The sequence below is a fragment of the Hyaena hyaena genome, unplaced genomic scaffold, assembly GCF_003009895.1.
Source record: "Hyaena hyaena isolate Hyena2069 unplaced genomic scaffold, ASM300989v1 scaffold_918, whole genome shotgun sequence".
NCBI lineage: Eukaryota > Metazoa > Chordata > Mammalia > Carnivora > Hyaenidae > Hyaena > Hyaena hyaena.
In genome coordinates this window covers 649816-673299 of record NW_024081551.1, presented here as the reverse complement: position 1 = coordinate 673299, position 23484 = coordinate 649816, and the positions used below count along the sequence as shown (strand labels likewise).

At 35.8% G+C, this 23484-nt stretch overlaps 1 protein-coding gene across 1 annotated transcript in view; it reads right to left on the bottom strand.

The window, feature by feature from the left end:
* Positions 1-23484, bottom strand: part of SPRED1 (sprouty related EVH1 domain containing 1) — a 129022-nt gene that overhangs the window by 16043 nt on the left and 89495 nt on the right. The window contains exon 5 of the mRNA XM_039220864.1: positions 7688-7837. Coding sequence (XP_039076795.1) covers positions 7688-7837 — 150 coding nt within the window. The remainder of the gene's footprint in view (positions 1-7687; positions 7838-23484) is intronic.

Sequence of the window (23484 nt, the reverse complement as noted above, 5' to 3'; positions counted from 1 at the left end):
CCTAATGTTTTTAAAGCTAGTGTTAGGTAACAATTCTCCATAGGTCTCATTTCTGTAGATCTAATGAGGAAAGGCACTGTTTGCCTTTGTTTCAGACTATCTTTGCAAAATGTGTATAAAATGAAACCCTTGAAAGATAAGTGTCTTCACTTTTCAGTTAGGTTTGTTTAGCATCTACTATAACACCATCTCTTTCCCTGGGAAAAGTCAGGCAAGACTTACTGCCCTTTTTAAAAGACTCTGGGTTCCCTAAGCTCAGGGTTCCAATGCTGTAATGCAAAACCACGCAGTGTGCTCCATCTACCTGAGCAGCTCAGCACCATCTCATTGGACTGGGAAGGCCAGGGGACCAACACAAACATGAAGCTCATGCTATTTTATTGTGCTGTGAGTAATAATGTCCTTTGTCTTAGATCTAACAGGTTGAACCTGTTAGCTAGGGTTAAAATCTCAGACTTTTCTTATTTCTCACCAGCAAGGAAGCTATCCAGACCTTTTGGCAAGACTGATGTTCTGCTGTAGAGAACGATCCATCAAGCTATCGAGTCAAAAGCAATTAAACATTCAAAGCATGTAAGTACTCTACTGAACATATATTCATGAAGCATGCTTTTGGCAATGATTTAGTATCTTATGAAGATCTATTTTATGCAGACACTGTACTAAACAAACTACCACTAGTACTACCGTCCACATGATGGCTTAAATTTTTACATTCCAATTTTTTTATGTATCATTTTTTAAAAGTTTATTTACTTGAAAGAGAGAGAGAGAGAGAGAGAGAGAGCGCACCAGCTGGGGAGGGGCAGAGAGAGAGAAATCCTAAGCAGGTTCCCTACTGCCAGCATAGAGCCTGATGTGGGGCTCGAACTCACAAACCACAAGATCATAACCTGAGCCAAAAATCTAAAGTCAAGTACTTAATCAACTGAGCCACCCAGGTGCCCCTACATCATTTTTCTTAAACTGGATTATTTTAGTCCCTGAAAGATGACTCCAGTCTTAACATTTTGACAAAAAAGTTTTTTGACCAGCAAGTTTAAGGTCAGATTCTGTAATATGAGAAATTCACTCTGTGAGGCCTACTGGGTGACATCCAAATGGACAAATGGTGTACCACTATAACAGGACTGTGCCAAATGCAAGTGCTCATTATTCTTAAGAAACTTCTGGATTTATCAAATGCACAGCTAGTATCTATGCACCTTTAAAGAATACCTACGCCATTCTAATTCCTACTAAACTGAGTTTACTTACTTTAACATCAGCAAATGCATAATTAAATTATCTAGTTAAACAAAGTCATTAAACATCACTCTTTTATCTCTATGTCACATCAATCTTGGATATATGGAAAAATTGCAAAGAATCCAGAATTCAGACCCTAACAGTTTGGCTCCAGAAGTCATGTTCAAATCCCCAGGCTGAACGCTGCCTGCCAACTGTTAATTTCGCTCTCTGCAGTTATGTAGCACTTTTTTGTACTTTTCTACATGGCGACTACATTCTTTAAACCACTCCACCACTGTCATCACTGCCATTTTGAGAGAAAGCCTCAGTTCTTTTCTCTATTAGTCAAAAGAGGAGTTCAAAGTTTATAGTTCCCTCAGCCAAAAAAGGTAGGCCAAATAAATTCCCAGGGTCTGGGATATGAATTATCAGTCTATTGTAACTTTGTGTTACATTCGTGAAGTTTTTTCTCACTGCTCAACTATACCAATCACTGGCCTAACTCAGGATGTACATACATCCGCTCTCTCCTCCACTGGTGAGTTTTTCTACCCATCACTCAAAATGTTGGAAAGTATTTTGTATTTAAAAGTGTTAAACTGGATCTCTCTAATCTTATTTCCTGGGATGCCTAGATGATGATGAGGAAATATGACTCTGGATAGACTGTTCTGATTCCAAATCTCTGGAAAAGGTATGCAAATTATTTTCAGCCTCTTTTTTTTTTTTTTTTTTTTTTTTAAGTAAAACTAGCTTAAAATTACTTTTCCCTTCTTGCATATTTTAATATCATTTTTGGTGCATTTCTTATAAACTTTCATAGTAAACTTAGACAAATACATGTATATAAACTATAGATAATCTCTATCCTCTAATGAGACAGCTTGCTACAGTGACTGTTGTAAAGATTAATATGAGTTATAGAAGTGCTTTAAAAAGCACTCAGCATATAGTAGGGAGAAGCTAAGGGTTAACAAGCCATACTTACTAGATTTAGTGTAATATAAAGCTGCCTATTTAACATAAAAGGAAATGTTTCAATCTTAAGCTAGAATAAAAAAGAAGAGGAGGAGGAGAGGAAGATGGCAGAAGGAGGAAGAAACACCGTTTGTAAATAAGCTCAGAGTTTCTAATAATTTAACAAATACTAACGTGGTGACTTTGTTCAGAGTTACTTAATGATTCTATGCATGAATTCCTTCACTGATAAGACCTTTATTTATTGGTTCTGCTCAAATGAGATATTGGACTCAAAAGCACTTAACAAAGCATCAAAAGACTATAAAATCTCATTCTTATTTTAAAGCCTTCTTGATTTCCTAAGACAATTACAAAGGTCAGATAAAACTATTAAACATGAAAACACATATAACACTTTAACAACTAATCCAAAAAACAGTATTAGAATGAAAGTCACCTTCCAAAGTAAAAGCAAAATGATTCTCAGAAACTTAAGTATTGCTTTCAGTAATGTTTTTCATTTATGAAAAACACCAGGCAGAAATACTAACAGGTTTCATGACGCCACTTCACATATCATGGTATGTGAGGGGGGAAAATGTAAGGAGTATCAATATAAACTGCAGGTCTATATACCGGGGAAACAGAGACACTCCTGTGTTTGACAGAACAAATTAAGACAATCAAACACTATCAAAGAAACAAGAGTCGTCTCTTCTGAGAAGGAAAAAAAAAAAAAAAAACCCCAAAAAACCCTAAGTAATAGATGACAAAACCAATGTGTCTGAAAAATGGCCAACCTGAGCTGGGTGGGGAAAGTAAAACTTCAGTTACACAAGAAATATTTAAGATCCATGCTGTTACTGTGACTTGCTAGGAAGAGTTTTCTTTGAGTGACCCACAGCTTCTGGAGAATTAAGGAATTGTAATCTTTAATTATTCTAGCGATGGAATCTTTCTTTCCCACTGGGACTGTTAACAGCATTAAAGCTTGCTAGTATTTTACCTTTATCTTACAGAGTCCATCATTCAGTAAGATCACAAGGTAAATGTTTACAGATAGCTTAATTCACTCAGAAGAAAAGTAATTAACAGGTTTATAGTGCTATCTCTGGAATTACGTTTGTCCTTAAACCAGATCAACACAACAACCCATGAGTCAAAAGACAACACACACCACACGCCCAAGAGCATATCTTTGTGTGTGCATATGTGTGTACATCCACCACCTGAGAACTGGCCAATTACTGGTCCTACTTTGAGGCAACGGCTGAAATATCAAATGTTCTGATCTGATACTTTTGCTGGGATTCTTGAGCTCTCTACTTGAGGAAAATTCAACATGTCATCCTTTTCAAGGAACTCAAGATTCCAGAGATCAGATTCCACGGCAGTTGGACTTGATGGTCTGTTTAGTATAAATAAACAACAACATGCAGTAACTATTTCCGCAGCTACCATCTATCCTATATTAAAAATGAGCAGTAGCAACAAAGTTAGTATCTTACCATTGTATTTTATTTTTTATGTTTACACTGTATCAAAACACTGTGTTTAGAAAAGTTGCTTTTTTCATTGTTCTTGACTTAGTTTATTCCTCTCATCTCTATACTTTTAAGATTTTAGTTCTTTTAAAGGATTCTAGGTTTTTTTTTTTACTGTTTTCCTTTTTATGCTGCTTTTAACTTTTAATTTCCTAATCCACACAAGTTTGGGAAATTTGTCTTCATACTCCATCTATTCTTCATTGGTGAGGAAATATTTACCATAATTTTAGCCTTAATTTCTGAGTTTCTGGTTCAAATTTCATCTTAAAGCTTTAATTTTAATCACCTTTTAAAATACTGCTTTTATTTACTTTTCTTTATTTATTTTCCTACTTAATTTATATTAGCTATCAGGACAAGTCATGTCTTTTACCACTAAATAATCATGATAGTTTATTTAATCGTGATATACATCATTAAGAATATAAGAACCTACATATCCTAACATACAACCTCTAAATATTCGGCAAATCATTCACTCTGTGCCCTCTTACAGGAGCGGGTGGTGGTACTCTATTGGTGAGGACAGAGGGAATCACCCCAGTCTTCTCCATCTCAAATAACGGCAACACCTCTCATTCAACTACTTGCACCTCAAACTCAGAAGGCATTCTGGACTCTATTATCAAGTCGTTTTTGGCTCTTCCTTCAGAATTTACCATTACCTAACCATTTCTCATCATTTGTATTTAGTGCAATTATCCAAAATCTTTTACCTGGATAAAAACAATAACCTTCAAAATTGGTCTTAATTCCACTCACGAGCACACTCTAACTGTCCATTCTCTACATAGAAGCCACAATGTTTTAAAAATACAAATGAGACTTTTATTAGAGATTAAAAGCCTTCCAACTCCTTGTCACTGAATCTAGAACAAAATTCCAACTCGTTCCAATAGCCTACACTATCCAAACCCTACCAATTCTCTAACTAACTGGCACTACACTACCGCATTTACTCACTAAAGTATGGCTATATCAGCCTGTTTCTCTGAAATACCAAGCTGCTGCTTGGATATCCAACTTTCCACCCTTGGATTTTCATATGGCTGTTATCTTTTGTTTTGATATTATTCCTATCTCCATACAAATAGCTCCCCAGAGGATCTTCCAATCATCTTACATATCTGTGCAAGTCCCCCTCTGTATTCCTACTATTCTATTTCCCAGGACTTTGTTTCACAGCACTGTTACTACTTGAAATATTATTGATTTAACGTATTTTACTATTTCCCTCACTAGCATTTATATCCTTCATGAGGCTAGGGCTCATAATCTTTCTTGTTCACAACTGTTCTCAGGGCTTAGAATAGGGCCTGGCATATTGTAGGTGCTCTAACATATATCACATGCGTATTTATCAAATACGTATCAATGTATGGATGGATGAATTAACTTTCTTTTTTTTTTAATGTTTTTTAATTTATTTCTGAGAGAGAGAGAGAGAGAGCGAGCGAGCGAGCAGGGGAGGGTCAGAGAGAGAGGGAGACACAGAATCTGAAACAGGCTCCAGGCTCTGAGCTGTCAGCACAAAGCACAACATAGGGCTCGAACCCATGCACCGTGAGATCATGACCTGAGCCGAAGTTGGATGCTTAAGCAACTGAGCCACCCAGGCGCCCCTGAATTATCTTTCTTAACTCCTAGAATAACACTATGGAAAAAATTTTATTTTTATTGATATTTACATCTGAGAAAACATGAAGATGGAGAACTTCAGTAGTTTTATAACTGTAAGTAAATTAAAAGGCTAGGAATTAAAACTAGATCTGCCTGTGTCTAAAGCCCCAGATCTTCCCCATTGTTGCAGAAATTTCTATCCAACTTATCCCCAATGCCCAGTGTGGTTCTATTAAGCAAACAGACCTTACAAAAAATGGCAAAATAACAAGTTTAGACAGGAAATGTGAAACTCACAGTTTAAAATTTACACAAGGCAGAAAGAAACATCTCCGTCCTCAAAGGTTGCCATGATTAGTATTGCCACTCTCCTCCCAATCAACTGTAACTATGGTTAAACCAGGATCTGGCACATGACTCAAAGGCAAGCCATAAGCTTATAAGATAGCCTAGAACAAGAGCTCTGTCCAAAAGTGGCAATGTTAGGTGCAGTGTGCATCATTTTATCTCCTCTCTGCCTAATCTGGCTGCCCATCCTTGGAATGGAGAGCTATATAGAATGTATAAACCTGCCCTTAAGCTGAGCCTATCAGCTTCCTTCTTGTAAGAATATGGAATTGGTTAAGGACTACAGGGATCTAGGCTAGAATGCCATGTAGTCCAAAGGGCTGAGCCTGACATTGATGGTCATAATACACTACTAATCAATGAGGAAACAAAGAGCCTAGACCATAGTGGAAAAGAATGAAACAAATATACAAAGAGAAACACAGATAAATGGTCATGTGGCATATGTGTGAATAGTGTACAGGGGAAGAGTGGGAGTGGAGAAAGAGAAGCTACTTAATGCCTAGCATCTCAAAAGTCCTACCTGTATTTATTCTTAAAATGAATTCTGAGAAATGCCAGTGAGTCATTAAAATAAAGTCCTTTTTCCTTAAGTTAGTGTAAAACCAAATGGTCTTAAATTAATCAAGTTCCCAATACTGGATATGAAGACTAGGAATAAAGTGAGTCAAACATCATTTGGTTCCAAGGTGATACTGTTAGCATCTATTCATTCTCTCATTCAACAAATGTTGACTAGATGCTCATTTTATTCAGAAACTTCCAGGTTCCTGAATATATCAGGATACAAAAAGTATAAACAGAAAAATTAAATATATAAAGTCAGGAAGTGATAAGTGTCATGAAGAAAAATAAAGCAGATAGAAGACACGGTGATAGAAAAGTTGCTATTTTGGGGTGTCTGGATGGCTCAGTCAGTTCAGGTAATGGTCCCAGGGTTGTGGGATCATGTTCCATGTCGGCCCCACAATCAGCACAGAGCCTGCTTCAGATTCTCTCTCCCTCTCTCTCAAAAACAAAAAACAACCAACCAACCAACCAAAAAGTCTGCTATTTTATTTAGAGTGCCCAGGGAAGGGTTCACAAAAGAGGTGATCTAAAGTGAGGAGCAAACTCCGAAGATCTAGAGGAAAAGTGTTCCAGACAAATCAAAGAGCAAATGCAATGCAAATTTCTTCCCAAACAAGCTGCATGTTTGAGATCCTCAGGATAAAATGGAATCATTAAATGAGAATCAGGTAGGCTTTAGGCATAGCTACTATGCCACTGGATACTAATAGATCTTATAAATATCCATCAAGAAGAATAAGTATTTTAAAACATTTTTTTAAAAATGACTTTAATTGGCTTTTGATTTTGTAGACATATACTGGGTATAGCTTAAACCACACAAGAAACAGTTACAAATGCTTAATTAAGAATGAAACCATTTGTTCATATCACTAATAACAGAAATGGGGTCAAGAATGGTCTTCTGACAGATTTGGTAACACTGAATGGCAGAAAAATAGGGTTCTACCCTACAACTAAGGTTCATTTTTAGATCAAGCTGGAATAATTAGAAGAGTACCCAAAGGAAACACTTTTCACTGAGTTGATTTTGGAGTACATGATTAGTATATGAGGTTACACTGTAAGAAATAACTCTATGAAACTCATCACTGTATTTGCCACAGATATGTTTGCTCAGGACATTTTTCAAAGTATCTAAGAAGTTCTATGTAGAGTAATGATAGGGAAACTTTTGCTTCCTAAGAGGCTGAAATGCCTTTTCCTCCAGATAACGAAACGTAACTAAAACATTTTTCCTTTTCACCTTCATCATCAAAAAATATAAAGTCAAACTTACGGTTCAGTTAAATTGTATTCTCCTAGATTTCTGTTTTATTTTGTCTGGTAAAGGCACATGGTCTTAACTTCCTTCTCTAATACATCCAATTTCTATACATATGAATAACATGAAAAATATTTAATCATCTCACCTGACTGGCTTGGCTTTGTAAGTAGACTCTTCTGGCATCCAGATCTTCAAAGGCAGGTCTTGAGATTCTGTAAGGCTCACTGGTAACAACTGTCTCTTGCTGGAAATGATGATCTTTCACAAGAGAACTGGAAGTATCCTCTTCAGGTACCTAATGGGAACAAACCCCCAAATTCATTAGTTGAGAAAATATGAACAAAAACAAAGAAATGTTCACTCCAGCAAGTATTTAGAAAATCCTTATGTACTACCACCATAAATGGCAATTCCCGAAATCAAACAATCATGATTTCTTTTTTCTTTTTTACGTCTTTATTTTATTTTGAGAGACAGAGACAAAGAGCGAGTGGGGTAGGGGCATAGAGAGAGGGAGACACAGAATCTGAAGCAGGCTCCAGGCTCTGAGCTGTCAGCACAGAACACAATGCGGGGCTTGAACCCACGGACTAAGGGATCATGACCTGAGCTAAAGTCGGACTGATCCACCCAGGTGCCCCAACAATCATGATTTCTTAAAGAAGATAAAACTTAGGAAGACTTAGAAGCCTAACCATGCCATAGGAGAGAGATAATCTAATTAAAACAAAGTTTTACATTTTAACAAAAATAAACACATATAGAAAATGAAGAAATTATTACAGAGAAGATACAAATCAATAAAAGTGTTATTTTGCAAGTGAAAAAAGTATGTACCACGGACTGTCCTGTGCTATATGACACAGAGGATGAAAAGAAAACAACATGACTTTATTGAATGAATGAAAGAATTAAGTAGCCCAAACATGCTGATTATCTGGACTCAAATCATGCATATGAGACTTAGGTAGGGGATATGCTCACTGAAGAGTCTGTAATAACAGGCTTTTAAAATTTTAGAAACAGTAATTTGTTTGCTTTTTAAAGAAATGAGATAACTATTTACCATTACTTTTCTTGTTATTGTATAATTATTTGAAAAGATTGTGACAGCCAAATAAAAATGACAGAAATACTTTCACTGGTCTAACCTAAAACAATCTGGAGTAATCACTACAGGGTTAATAATCTTAAAAGTATAAATCTTTATAAGCTTTTTCTAAAAAAATAAATAAATACAAGATTGAACAATTTAGTGCTCTAAAATTAGGGAGTAAAATGCATAAAATATCTAAGATACTTTTTTAGTTTATAAATGCACATTCTAGTCCTTACTTTGGAACAAAGTAGCCTTGTGACATTTAATTTCTATGCAACTTCATTTTCTCAATTACCAATACTTCTGATACTTCTGTGAGATAATAGATGTGAAAATGTTCTGAAAACTAAAAGCTATTATTTTATCAAGGAGTAAGCAATTAAACTTTAAAAAATATATTTGAGGGGCTTAGTAACAGTTAAGTGTCCAACTTCAGCTGAGTTTGAGCCCGACATTGAGCTCTGAGCTGACAGATCCTGTCTTCCTCTCTCTCTGCCCCTCCCCTGCCTTCTCAAAAATACATACATATTAAATATATGTGTGTATGTATATATATACACATATATTTGAGAATGTACTGTCACTTAAAACTAAGTATGCCAAACCCAATTAATGGTTCTTTTTAGCTAACTTTCATTATAGTTGTCCCAATGTGTTGTTATGAGAGTTAATGCGAAATTAATTATTGGAAAGGAGCTGGCTAACTACTAGCCAGCAAACATTCTTTCAAAATGCATGATCAAAACTGGAAACGGTAAAGAAAAAAAATCAAGAAATATATTTATTATATGTTTCAAGCAGTTCTGAAAAGAAACAACCCAAGTAATTACCAAAACTCATAAGCAAATTGAATAGAAGAAAATATAGGGGTAGGGGGAAGGCTTAGATAAAGGGCCTAAGTTGGAAACTTGTCTCATCCAACTAAGGTATAAAATATAAGCAACTAACTTCTTTAAATTATTATTTTATTATAAATTGAGTAGATCTGTACTAATAACGGGGTTACTGGAGACACTCAGTACGTGAAAAATTATAAACAAGCTTGAATTATTATTTTAATAGTTAGGAGGAGGCGGCAGTGGAATAAATCAGTAGTAATTAAGAAGTAATTATGCTTATAATGGTAACAACTATTTGGATCAGGGTGTTTTTACCAAATTCCAATCTAACTGAGTCATTTAAGATTTGTTAAAAGAAAATAACGTCTTCTGAAAATTCCATATCTGAACAAACATAAGATAGTTCTATAACCCAAGTATTTTACTCGTCTGACTTGGGTTAATTCTAGTTATATTCTGTACATTAAGCAATAACACATTTCATTTTGATTAAGAATACATTTATTTTTTAAAGGGAACTACAAGGAGTGGTGATTATTTCATTATTAAATAAATAAAAATGTGTTTATTGTTTGGGTAACAAATCATTTAGTTTTACTTAAAAACATTTACCAAAATAGCTAAAATTAACCTACTAACTAGGCATATTTCATACCACACACTGAATTTACAACTAGACACCTAAATGGGTTTTTGCTACTAAAATAACTAATTAACTAAAACATCTTCCGCTTGTTTAATATGATAAAAATACCCCCCCCACACACCAATCCTCAATGTATGAAAATAGGGTCTACAATCAATTTTAATAAAGCACATTATCCAGGAATTGAGGAACAAATTAAGAAATTAACAAGTTATTTTTTATAGAATCCTAAAGAGTATTTTTCTACTACTTAATTATATCTCCTTCAGCAAGTTCTAAATTTAGACGTATATTCACAAAGTTAAAAAAAGTGGTGATAAGTAAAATAGCCATTCTTATTCACTGCTGATTCTACATACAGGAGTAAAATCTGGGAAGAATCATTTCTGAAAAGCAATTTTAGTAAAATGTATCAGAAGCTTTTAAAACATCCCAACATTTTGACAAATTCTTGAATCCAGCAAAGAAATAAAGGTACTAAATGGAAGCTTTAGGCACAAACTATTTTTCTCAGAACGACTTTATTTTTTTTTTTTAATGTTTTTTTAAATTTATTTCTGAGAGAGGGAGAGAGACAGAGTGAGCAGGGGAGGACCAGAGAGAGAGGGAGACACAGGATCTGAAGCAGGCTCCAGGCTCTGTGCTAGCTCTCAGCACAGAGCCTGATGCAGGGCTCGAACCCATGAACCTTGAGAGATCATGACCCGAGCCCAAGTCAGACCCTTAACTGAGTCACCCAGGCGTCCCTCTCAAAACTACTTTAAATCTTTTTTTTTTTTTATTTCTAGGAGAGAGAGAGAGAGAGAGAGTGAGCGAGCGTGAGCAGGGGAGGGTCAGAGAGAGAGGGAGTCACAGACTGAAGCAGGCTCCAGGCTCAGAGGTGTCCAGAGACTGACGCAAACTCACAAACCACGAGATCATCACCTGAGCCAAAGTTGGACACTTAACCAACTGAGCCACGCAAGTGCCCCATCTCACAATTACTTTTAATATTAAAATGAACAACTGAAATGTCCCCACATAAGGGAATGGTTACATAAATTATGGTATGCCTACTTAATGGAATACTGAGTGGTCATTTTGAAATCAGGCTTATAAATAATATCCACTATATGGGGAAATGTTTAGTGCTAAAAAGACAATATAAAATTTTATTTATATTATAACCATAAAAGATGACAAGGATATAAAATGAATGTTAACACCTCTCCTTGTTATTCTAGAGGTTGTTTACTTTTATGTTCACCACAATTTCTCTTAAAAATCTAGGTTTATATTTTCTCCCTTGTTTGTGATAAATGTAATATTCTGAAATATATTCTATCAAAATATTCAAGTAATTCAACTACCAAACTGAGACACTCTTCAACCCTTGCTCCATACCCTTCTGGATTCATGCAAAATATTTTTGTCAATTAAAAAAAATTATTTCCCAATTTTTCCCACATTCACCTTCTGATTATCTTTCAAATTCATTTTCTTTCATGCAAGCCCCATTATCTTTTTTGTTTTTGTTTTTTCCCAGTGGGCTTTTAACCAATCTCCTTATTTCCAGCATTGGGTAAGGGTATTCATGCAAATCTACTGGCTTGTCTACTCATAACCCTTCTAAGATTTCCAATTATCAAAGATCTGCTGGGGGGGTCCTACACATACTGGAGAGGAGAGGGGTAGAAAATCAGCATTGTTTAAGGAACACTTTCATAAGAAATATAATTTACATGAATCTGTAGAAATGGGCTCTGTCCTCACAGAAAGCACTGACATACAAGATACAGTCCAATTTTATTTCATACGGGAAAATGGACAATAAACATATGAAAAAATGGATTTCATCCCTAAGTAAAGTCATAAAAATATAACGCCAACTTTTTATACAAACTTGAAAAGATAGATAATAATTCTCCATTCTGGCAAGGGTACGGCAGTAAGTATACTTTTATACCACTGGTGGGAGCACAATTCTTTGAGAAAGTGACTGTACATACAAATACACACACAAAGCATGGTAGCACTACTTTTAAGAGAAAAAAAAGAAGAAAAAATCCTATGGTTATACCGCAGAGGACTGGTTAAAAATTATATATATTATATATATATATATATATATATATATGAATCCTATAGTCAAAAAAAAAATCTGACACCATACTCAATATACTGCTAAATGAAAAAAAGCTAGGTATAGAACTATCAGTATGACATGATCCCATTTGTCTGATAGAATGGATGGATATTTTAAAATTTTTATCAGTACTATAAAGGATATACACTAAATTGCTGACGTTTCCCTAAGTAAATACTTTCTATAAAGGACTATATATACATAACGGACTATATACACATAATGATAGAAAGAATAATGACATGAATATGTGTATACTTGTTACTCAATATAATCAACACAACAAATAAGTGGTATGTTTTTCTCTACATTTTCATGTCCTACTTTGATCGCCAGTAGGAAAACACTATCCTACAGTTTTCTTCATTTTCATACTCTGAACAGTTTTTACCACACAATGTCATCACTAAACAATATTTAGTTACAGAGGCTTTTGAATTTTATTTGACTGATACAATGCTATATGGGACTCGCTTTTTTTGGGTGAAACCCATTCATGTTGACACGTATAGTAGCAATAGCTAATAAGTCTTCACTTCTTAGTAGCAATGGTAGCTAACACATATTTAGTATCATATACTGTCCCATGTACTTTATGTGAGTTAGCTCATCTAAATCCTCACAGCAACTCTCCCAGGTAGATAGTATTATTATCTTTCTATTCCATATGAAGTAAAGCTCAAAGAGATTAAATAACTAGCCTAAAATGAAATAGTTAATTTTTTTTGCTATTTCAAACAATGTTGCTAAGAATATTCTTTTACAAGCTTCATGGTATATACGTGCAAGAGTTTTTCTGGTAAATATTCAGGAATAAAAATGGTGGATTACAGGATACACTTACATATGTTCTAGTTTACATAATAAAAATTAGTTTCCCAATCAGCAAAACTAAAAGGCAAATAATGGAATGGGAGAAGATATTTACAAACGACATGTCAGTAAAAGGTTAGTATCCAAAATCTATAAAGAACTTATCAGACTCAGCACCTAAGAAAAAAACAAAAAACAAATAATCCAGTGAAGAAATGGGCAAAAGACATGAATAGATACTTTTCCAAAAAAGATATATAAAAGATGCTCAACAACATTCATCATCAGGGAAATACAAATCAAAACGACAATGAGTTACAACCTCAAACCTGTCAGAATGGCTAAAAGTAACAACTCACATAACGACAGATGCTGGCGAGGATGTGGAGAAAGAGGATCTCTTTTGCACGGCTGGTGGGAATGCAAACTGGTGCACCCACTCTGGAAAACAGTATGGAGTTTCCTCAAAAAGTTACTACGCTACGACCCAGCAATTGCGCCACTAGGTATTTATCCACAGGATACAGGAGTGCAGTTTCGAAAGGGCACATGCACCCCAATGTTTATAGCAGCGTTATCAACAATAGCCCACGTATGGAAAGAGCCCAAATGTCCTGCAACTGACGAATGGATAAAGATGTGGTGTGTGTATATATATATACAATGGAATATTATTATCCAGCAATCAAAAAAAAATGAAATCTTGCCATTTACAACAACATGGATAGAACTAGAGTATATTAAGCTATGCAAAATTAGTCAGAAAAAGACAAATATCATATGACTTCACTCATAAGATACAAAACAGATTAACATAAGGGAAGGGAAGCAAATATAATGTAAAAACAGGAAGGGGGACAAAACATAAGAGACTCTTAAACAGAACAAACAGGGTTGCTGGATTAGTTTTGGGTGAGGGATGGGCTAAATGGGAAAGGGGTATTAAGGACGATACTTGTTGGGATGAGCAATGGGTGTTATATGTAGGGGATAAATCACTGGATTCTATTCCTGAAATTATTATTACACTATATGATAACTAATTGGGATGTAAACTTTAAAAAATTAAGAAAACTAGTTTCCAAGATGGTTCTAACAATTCACATATCCAGAAACAATATTCCATATTCTCACCAAGCCCAGACATTATCACAACTTTTAATCTTTATATCTCTCTGTATGTATGTGTGTATATATATATATCTTATATATCTTATACATATATAATGTGCATATATCTGCTATTTAATTTCTATGATGGATCAGTCTTACTAAAAGTCACACAGTATTTTCTTTCTGCAAATAAGAAATTCTGAAAATGAACCAAAAAAAGAAAAAAACTAACGAATGCATAGGTTTGTTACTTTACCATGGCTCCTATTATTTCATCTTCAAATCTTTTGGTTTCAGAAATATTTATGTCCTTGTTTCTCATGACCTGACATTTCACACTTCTGATTCTTTGTACATGTCATTTCCTCTGCCCACAATGATTTCAAATTTTCCACAAGAAAAACTCTTTATAATGTCAAGTGTAACTCTTAAAAAGTCTTTGTTGATCCACTCCCAAGTTAATCATTCCCTCCTCTAAAGTTCCTCAAAAACACTTCTATCTTCCTATATTCTAAGTATTTTTTTATAGTTTTCCAACGAGCTAGTAACTGCAGACTTTGTTTACATCTTATCCCTGGAGCTTACTATTATGCCTGTCATATATTGAGTATCATATAAATAATATATAATATGCAAACATCCACAAATGAGATTATACTAATATAGACTCTTTGGAGTAGACTGGTGTTAACAGGAAAAAAAAAAAAAGTAGAAAAAGAACTCCTTAACAAAACAATATTTACCCCCAAAAGAAATTATTCTAGTAACTGTAAAAGCTCAAATTATACAAAAACTTCTTCCCATAATTCCAACACCATAGAATAGCACCTACTATTATTTGACATAGATCTTTCTATTTTTAAAAATTTTTTTTAAAGTTTTATTTTATTTTTGAGAGAGTGACAGCACGAGCAGGGGAGGGTCGGAGAGAGAGGGAGAAATAGAATCTGAAGACAGGATCCATGTTCTGAGCTAGCTGTCAGCACAGAGCTCAACGCAGGGTTCGAACCCACGAACTGCAAGATCATGACCTGAGCCGAAGTCAGACACTTAACGGACTGAGCCCCCCAGGCACCCCAACATAGATCTTTCTAGACTTCTTAATGGATGTATATTTCCTCATATCCTAGGTATATTATGGTTCGATTTGTACTGTAGATAGTCCATCCATGCAATGCTTTTTATCACTTCGTAATATACCACAGATCTCTTACCATGTCAATATATAAAGATGTACCTTGTGCTCTGAAATGGTTGCAAAGAAGTTCAGTTCTGTGTCACTGAATCTGTAAGCAATTTCTAATTATGGACATTTATATTGCTTCAAGTTTTGTGTTATATATGTTGCAATGCACCTCCTTACACATATATCTTACTGCAATGGTAATATTATTTCCTTAGGATTAATTTCCCTAAATAGAATTACTGAATAAAGAATATGCATATATTCTAATTACATTACCAAGCAACCTTCTAGCGAGCTTATGTATCATCTGCAAACCCCTCAACAGTATATGACAGAGGGACCATTTCTTCACATCTCTGTCCACAATGGGCCTTATCAGCTACCAACCTTTGTCAATGTAATAAGAAAAATATTTTGTTATTTTCCAAATAGATTTGTACTATTTCCATAATTAAAATTAATAATAACCAAAACACTTTAAGTTGGATAGAACTGAGTAAAAGTATTCAGGCCTAGTCAAATTTGAATGTTTTTAACCAAATTACAACCCCTTAAAAGTAACAATTACTATGGGAACAAGGACATGTTCTAAAGTTAGGTGGTGGGAAATGCCAAAAATCTTTCACAAGACCACAAAATGTAACATATGATATGTACATACATTTGCATGATCTCCAGCTTTAAAACAATTGTCTAGAGCACTTATACACACCCACATTCAATGCTCGTAGACTGTGCTGGCATTTACTCAACTGTATCATCTATAAAGTAACCTATGCCAATACTTAATGTATGACAGAAATCTGTTTCACTATCAGAGGCTGGTATCATAAGTATTCTCCTATGGTTGCTAAGAGATTGTTTAGCTTTTTTCTTTTTCTAAGACTACTATAGCAATTTTGTATGTAGAAGCAAAAGGATGCTGGGTAAAGCAAGAAAGTAACTCCAGCTGTAGCTCTCGATCAGAACATGCTAGAGGACAGCTGCAGAGGACACAGAAACAGTCTTGCTTCTCTCCTTCCCTTTGTCCCTTCTTTCTGCAGAATTCCGAGTAGAGAAAACAGCGTTGTTTTTTTTTAAATACACGATTCCCAACTAATAATCAGGTATGAAAAAAAGTGCTATCAGAGTCTACTTATTGCTCAAGTTTATTCTTGTGTGTGTATATCACAAAACACAGGTTTAAAAATGTGTGGCTAGGTTAAATCCAACAAGAGAAGATTTTGCTAATTATACTATTAGTTGATTTTGCTACGATGGTACGATTTTTAAATGTTTTTTGATAAAGATATCTTTTATTTTTGCAATGCACAGGTTAAAAATGCTACCAAATTCTTTGGCATTTAAAATTATATACTCAAATTATGCAAACTTAGGAAGCACAGGAAAAAATTACAATTCCACAAACCCAAAAATCACCATTAATATTTTGGTGTAGCACCCAGTAGTAATTTATTTAAAAAATTTCTTTAAACATGTATTTATTTTTGAGAGAGAGAGAGAGAGAGACAGAGTATGAATGGGGGAGGGGCAGAAAGAGAAGAAGACAAGGAATCTGAAGCAGGCTCCAGGCTCCGAGCTGCTAGCACAGAGCCCTATAGGGGGCTCGAACTCAGGGACTGGGAGATCATAAACCGAAGTCAGGGACTCAATGGACTGAGCCACCCAGGAGCCCTGCAGTTCATTTTAGATTTGACCACAATTGGCTCCTATTCTGCTCATTAGATTTCTCTGGTTTCTTTGATTAGTTTCAGGATAAGAACAAACTAACCTATGAGTTTTTAAACTTACATTTGCCTAGGAACTTTGTCTAAAAACATTAAAAGCACGTACAGAATTTTGTTTAATCAATATGAGTACAGTAATCCATGATAAAACAGTATGGAAGGAATATGAGAAATGTACCAAGATACAATGTCTTCAAAAACAAAAAAAAAACCCCCAGTTCCTCTGCCTTAGATTAATCAACACACAAACTAAACTATTTTTCTAATTAAACTAGACTTAAATGTAGTTTTCAGTTTTCAGGAATGGCTTACTGTCTGTAAATTTGATTTTGAGTTATTAGACAGTAATTATCTGGTAAATATATAAATCTTTTATATAATCCTATAACTGGTAAATGTATTTCTAGGATCTTATCCTAAGGTCACACTCAGAAATACCAACAAAAATTAATATAAGAGGCTATGGAGAATAAGGTAAATGTTCAACAAAACATAAATAGTTAAATAAATTGTTTAGCACAGTTGAATGATTATAATGGCTAAATGCAAAAACTCTGAAGTCAGACTGCGTGCAGATTCAAATTTTAAGATTTACACTGTTAAATTCCAACTACCACCATCACTATCATCACCAATACAAACAAAAATCCTTTCAAAACAGAACTAAAGGCTGCCTGGCTGGCTCAGTTGGAAGAGCATGTGACTCCTGATCTCAGGATTGTGGATTGGAGCCCCATGCTGGGTACCAAGATTACTTTAAAATACACACACACACACACACACACACACAAAATCAAAATGGAGAAGAGACAGGGTCTGATGGCACTTTAAAAAAGTAGTATGTATTTGAATACAATATGAAAGAACAAAGAAAAACCTATGCAGAAGTACCAACATATTAATAGCAGTTATCTCTGGGTAGGAATAAATGAGTCCTGATTTCTTCTTTATAATTTTCTATCTATCTAACTAGCTTATAGAAAGATGTATCAGTCTAAGAGTCAAGAAGAAATGTAAATAACAAAACATTATATAAAAAGATTATACAGGTTTTTTTGTTCCCTTGTTAGATAATTAGTAAAACTCAATCTGAAATATATTAAGGTTTTGGGAACTATGAAATAGTACTTAATGTAGGATGGTAATGGTCACAGTAATGGTCACAAAAACACCCATTTGCTAGCTAAATAATGCCTACCCATTAACTTAGTTTTCAGATTAAGGCCTTATTAAAATGTTACCTCTTTTGAAAATTAGTACATGAACAATTCATATCCCTGTTGCTGTAACAAAATTATATTAAATAATTGTGGCTGCTAGAAACCACTATTAAATTCTAAAACAAAATAAGTTAGTCAAGTATTTCTCAGTGGCCAAAAGAAAATATGAGACAACTTTCACTTCAGATCAATTAGGTGTCATCTTTCTTCTTCCCAAAAGCATGAAATCTGAGATCTTTTCTTCTTAGAACCACAAGCCGATTGTGAGAGGAGTTTTATGGGTTTTCTTACCAATCTAGCATATCTCAACAATTAAGAGCTGTTCTTTGGGTGGGGAAACATTGTAAAAATGATCGTATAACAGATACGAGCTAGCATTAAAAAAACAAAACAAAACAAAAACAAATTTAAATGGCTCACTAAAAAAGTCAAAGAAAGAAACCAATGAATACAACATTCGTATCTTATTAACAGCTTTGGTTAAAAATCCTAAATTTTAAGATTTTTCTTTAAAAACCCTTCTTGGTAACAGCTATGTACACGATCAGCTCTGCACTAAAACACGATGGATAAAAGATATGCAAGGTATGATCTTAAATCCAAATGATGGTACATCATTTGAAGGGTATGAAATCATTATTTCATACACTTCAAAGCTGGGTATGAAATAAACAGGTAGATATCTTTATCTTTCTGGTTTATAATGACTAATAAAGGGGCACCTGGGTGGCTCAGTCAGTTAAGCATCGACTTCGACTCAGGTCATGATCTCAGTGTTTGTGGGTTCGAGCCCTGTGTCGGGCTCTGTGCTGACAGCTTGGAGCCTGGAGCCGGTTTCGGATTCTGTATCTCCCTCTCTCTCTGATCCTCCCCTGCTCACGCTGTCTCTCTCTCTCTCTCAAAAATAAGTAAAACACTAAAAAAATTATAATGACTAATAAAGACAATAAATTGTTGCAAGCAGAAAGGTACCCACTCACCAGCAAGTAACCAAATGTCTAGTACAGTTATTACAACAGAAAAGGTATGCAAATAACTGTTGAATAAATTAATGATTACTTAAAATGGAGAGAATTTCTACTCTGGTATTTAATGCCTTCAAAGACATTTATGATCTAAAAGAACACAACCATTACCTCCTCTGGGTTAAAAAAAAAAATCAGATAGTGAGTTACTATTTAAAAACCATTTTAGTGGAGCATTTGGGTGGCTCAGTCAGTGGAGCAATCAACTTTGGCTTCATGGGCTTGTGAGCCTGAACTCCGCATCAAACTGTGCTGTCAGCACAGAGCCCACTTTGGATCCTCTGTCCCCTTCTCTCTCTGCCCCTCCGCCACTCACATTCTCTTATCTTTCTCTCTCTCTCAAAAATAAAATAAAATAAATAAATAAATGACCATTTTAGTTGTCTTTGCAAATAATCACCAATAAAGAAAATCTGCTATAACTACTACTATAAATAACAATTTGTATTCAAAATAATTTCAAAATGTTTAGTTATACCGAGCCCACAGGTGAATTACAAAATAATGGCATGCCTTATTCTTGATAAAACGGGTAAATAAATTAAAATATTTTATAACCTCAAATATATTCCAAAATAAGAATGACAAATAAAAACTTTGGCATATCATGAAATAATTGGTACTAAAGTAAATTTAAGAGTTTTCTTTAGCAGTTTTAATTCTGGATATCGATTCTCTTAACACATTTTAAAACAGGAAGGTCAGAAAAATGTATCTCACATATTTGTTAGCATCTCAGTATCCTCCTCTCCTTTACTGATATAATTAAAGTTAATGTATTACATAATAGAGGACTTTTTTCCTACCTGAACACACTCTTAGTTATAAAAGGGCTACACAGAACGAAGTTACAACACATTCTTCTATCGCTTAAAGATGGAATTTAACCTAAGCTAGACACCATCTAAAAAAGTAAGAATGGGAGGATGCTTGGGACTGAAGTAACATGACTACACATGCTAGCTTTTGTTCTCATCATATTCCCATTCTGCTTGTGTACTGGTTAGCTATTCCTGCATGATAAATGACCACAAGGCTGCAGCTTTAAAGAGCAAGCATTTACTATCTCAGTCTCTGTGAGTGAGAAATTTTGAAGCACTTTAGCAGAGTGGTTGTGGCTTACAAGTCCTTCATTAGGTTGCAGTAAAGGTAATAGCCATGGCTGCAGTTATCTGAAGGACTGTTTGCGGCTAGAGAACTTTCTTCCAAGATGGACCCATTTCCTTGCTAGCTGCTGAAACAAGGTCTCAGTTCTTTACCACATGCATCTATTTTTAGAACTGCTTAAGTGTCTTTGCACATATTAGCAAGCTTCTCCCGGAATGAGTGATCCAAGAGAAAGAACAGATGGAAGCCACAAATCTTCATTAAGACCTACCCTCACTTCCTTCACATGCTACGTGTTAGAAGTAAGTCACTACATACACTGACACTCAAAGAGAGGGCAATTTGGGGTGCCTGGGTGGCTCAGTCTGTTAGGTGTCCGACTTCAGGTCGGGTCATGATCTCACAATTCACGGGTTTCAGTCTTGAGTCAGGCTCTGTGCAGACAGCTAGCTCAGAGCCTGGAGCCTGCTTTTGATTCTGTGTCTCCTCTCGGCCCCTCCCCCTCTTCACACTATCTCTCTCTCTCTCAAAAACAAACAAACAAACAAAAACATAAAAAAAAAGAAAGAAAAAAAGAAAACAAACACTGTGGGGGATGTCTAGGTGGCTCAGTAGGTTAAGTGCCCAACGTCAACTCAAGTCATGATCTCACGGTTCATGAGTTCAAGCCCTGTGCAGGGCTCTGCGCTGACAGTGTGGAGCCTGCTGCATTCTCTGTCTCCCTCTCTCGCTGCCCCTCCCTCTCAAAAATAAATATATAAACACTAAAGGAAAAAAAAAAGAAAATACCGTGGGTCTCTTGTGATTCTTATTGGAGTTCACACATTTGACAAAAAAAAGAGCAGTCACAAGTCTGAGATAAACTTTACTCCCAATTTCTACTAAGGGCCATCACTCATCTGTTTAATTAGCCCTATCACTTTGATTAAAAGGTTCTTGGAGGCATACTTTAGGTATGTCTGAGGTCTTAATAAAGGGTTCTGTAAGTCACATAGACTTGGCTTTATCATCTTTAGACAAACTTATTCCAAGAGTTTCCTGGATTTGACCTTTGCCTGGAAGCCATTTCCTAATCTCAGTACAGTTTGACATACTGAAAGGATGAGAATTTCAAACCATCTGGTTCTGGCTCCATGTTGTTTGGGAGCCCTTCCTTCTCTTCTCTCCTGTTTTATCGTAAGCAGAAAGGAACAGCCAAGCACGTTTTAAACTTTTGCTTGAAAAATCTCCTTAGCTGTGTCACCTAGATCATTAGATACATTTTCTAAAGGACCCACATTACTGCAGATGAACATATTGCTAAACCTTCTGCCACTGCATACCAAAGACTCCCTTTCTTCCAATTTCCAAGAGGATTTTATTTTCATTTAAGCCTTCACTGGCAGTCTCCTCAAACATTTGAAATTAAGCTTCCATCTACTGACCAAATTAAAAGTCTATCCCACATTTTATTTTTTAAATATTTTTATTTATTTCTAGGAGAGAGAGAGAGAGAGAGAGAGAGAGAGAGAAGGGGAGGGTCAGAGAGAGAGGGAGACACAGACTCTGAAACAGGCTCCAGGCTCCAAGCTGGCAGTCAGCACAGAGCCCGACACGGGGCCCAAACCCACGAACAGCGAGATCATGACCTAAGCGAAAGTCGGATGCTTAACCAACTAAGCCACCCAGGCGCCCCCTATCCCACATTTTAAAGTATTTGTTATGGCAGTATCCCTCCCATTGAGGGGAACCTAAATCTGTATTAGTAACAAATTATTCCCAAAGGTAGGGGATTCAATTAACACTTAACGTTCATTTTATACTTTCTGTAAGTCAGGAATTCAGTTAACAGCTTAATTGTCAAGTTAATAGGCTCCAATAAAGTTACAATCAAGACATCAGCTATGGGTATAGTCATCTAAAGGCTTGTCTGGGGGGTAAATGACGTGCTTCCTAAGTGGTTCACTAATATTGTTACTATCACCAACCTTCAGTTTCTCACCACATGGACATCTCCATTGGGTTACTTGAGTGTCCTCATGACATGACAGTTGTCATTTCCTAGTACAGATAATCCAAGAGAACTGGAAAGAACTTGCAATGTGTTTTATGAAGTGTGACTTCTACCATAGCTTTTTTTTAACTTTTTTTTTTTAAGGTTTATTTATTTTTGAAACAGAGAGAGACAGAGCATGAGCTATGGAGGGGCAGAAAGAGAGGGAGACACAGAATCTTAAATAGGCTCCAGGCTCTGAGCTGTCAGCACAGAGCCCAATGCGGGGCTTGAACCCACGGACCTGGAGATCATGACCTGAGCCAAAGTCGGACGTCTAACTGACTGAGCTACCCAGGCACCCCTTTTATAACTTTTTTAAATGTTTATTTATTTTTGAGAGAGAGAGCGAGCCCAAGAGGGGCAGAGAGAGCAAGCGAGCCCAAGAGGGGCAGAGAGAGAGGGAGACAGAGAATCCGAAGTATGCTGCAGGTTCCGAGCTGTCAGTACAGAGCCCGACATGGGGCTCGTACCCACAAACTGAGAGATCATGACCTGACCCAAAGATGGACCCAGGCAACCCTACCGTAGTTTCTTTGTTAACAAACAATTAAGTATAAAGTACACTCAGGGGGAGGAGAATTAGACTGCATCAAAAGGAATGTAATTTAAGAATCTATTTTTAGGGGTGCCTGGGTGGCTCAGTCAGTTAAGCATCTGATTTCAGCTCAGGTCATAATCTCATAGTCCATGAGACAGCTCGGAGCCTGAAGCCTGCTTCGGATTCTACATCCCTCTTCCTCTGCCCCTCCCCTGCTCAAACTCTTAAACATGACTAAATGTCTGGGGTGCGTGGGTGGCTCAGTCAGTTGGGCATCTGACTTTGACTCGGGTCATGACCTCACGGTTCGGAGTTTGAGCCCCGCGTCGGGCTCTATGCCACAGCTCAGAGCCTGGAGCCTGCTTCAGATTCTGTGTCTCCCTCTCTCTCTGCCCCTCCTCAGCCTGCTCTCTCTCTCTCTCAAAAAATACACATTAAAAAATTTAAAAAGAATAAATGTTTAAAAAGC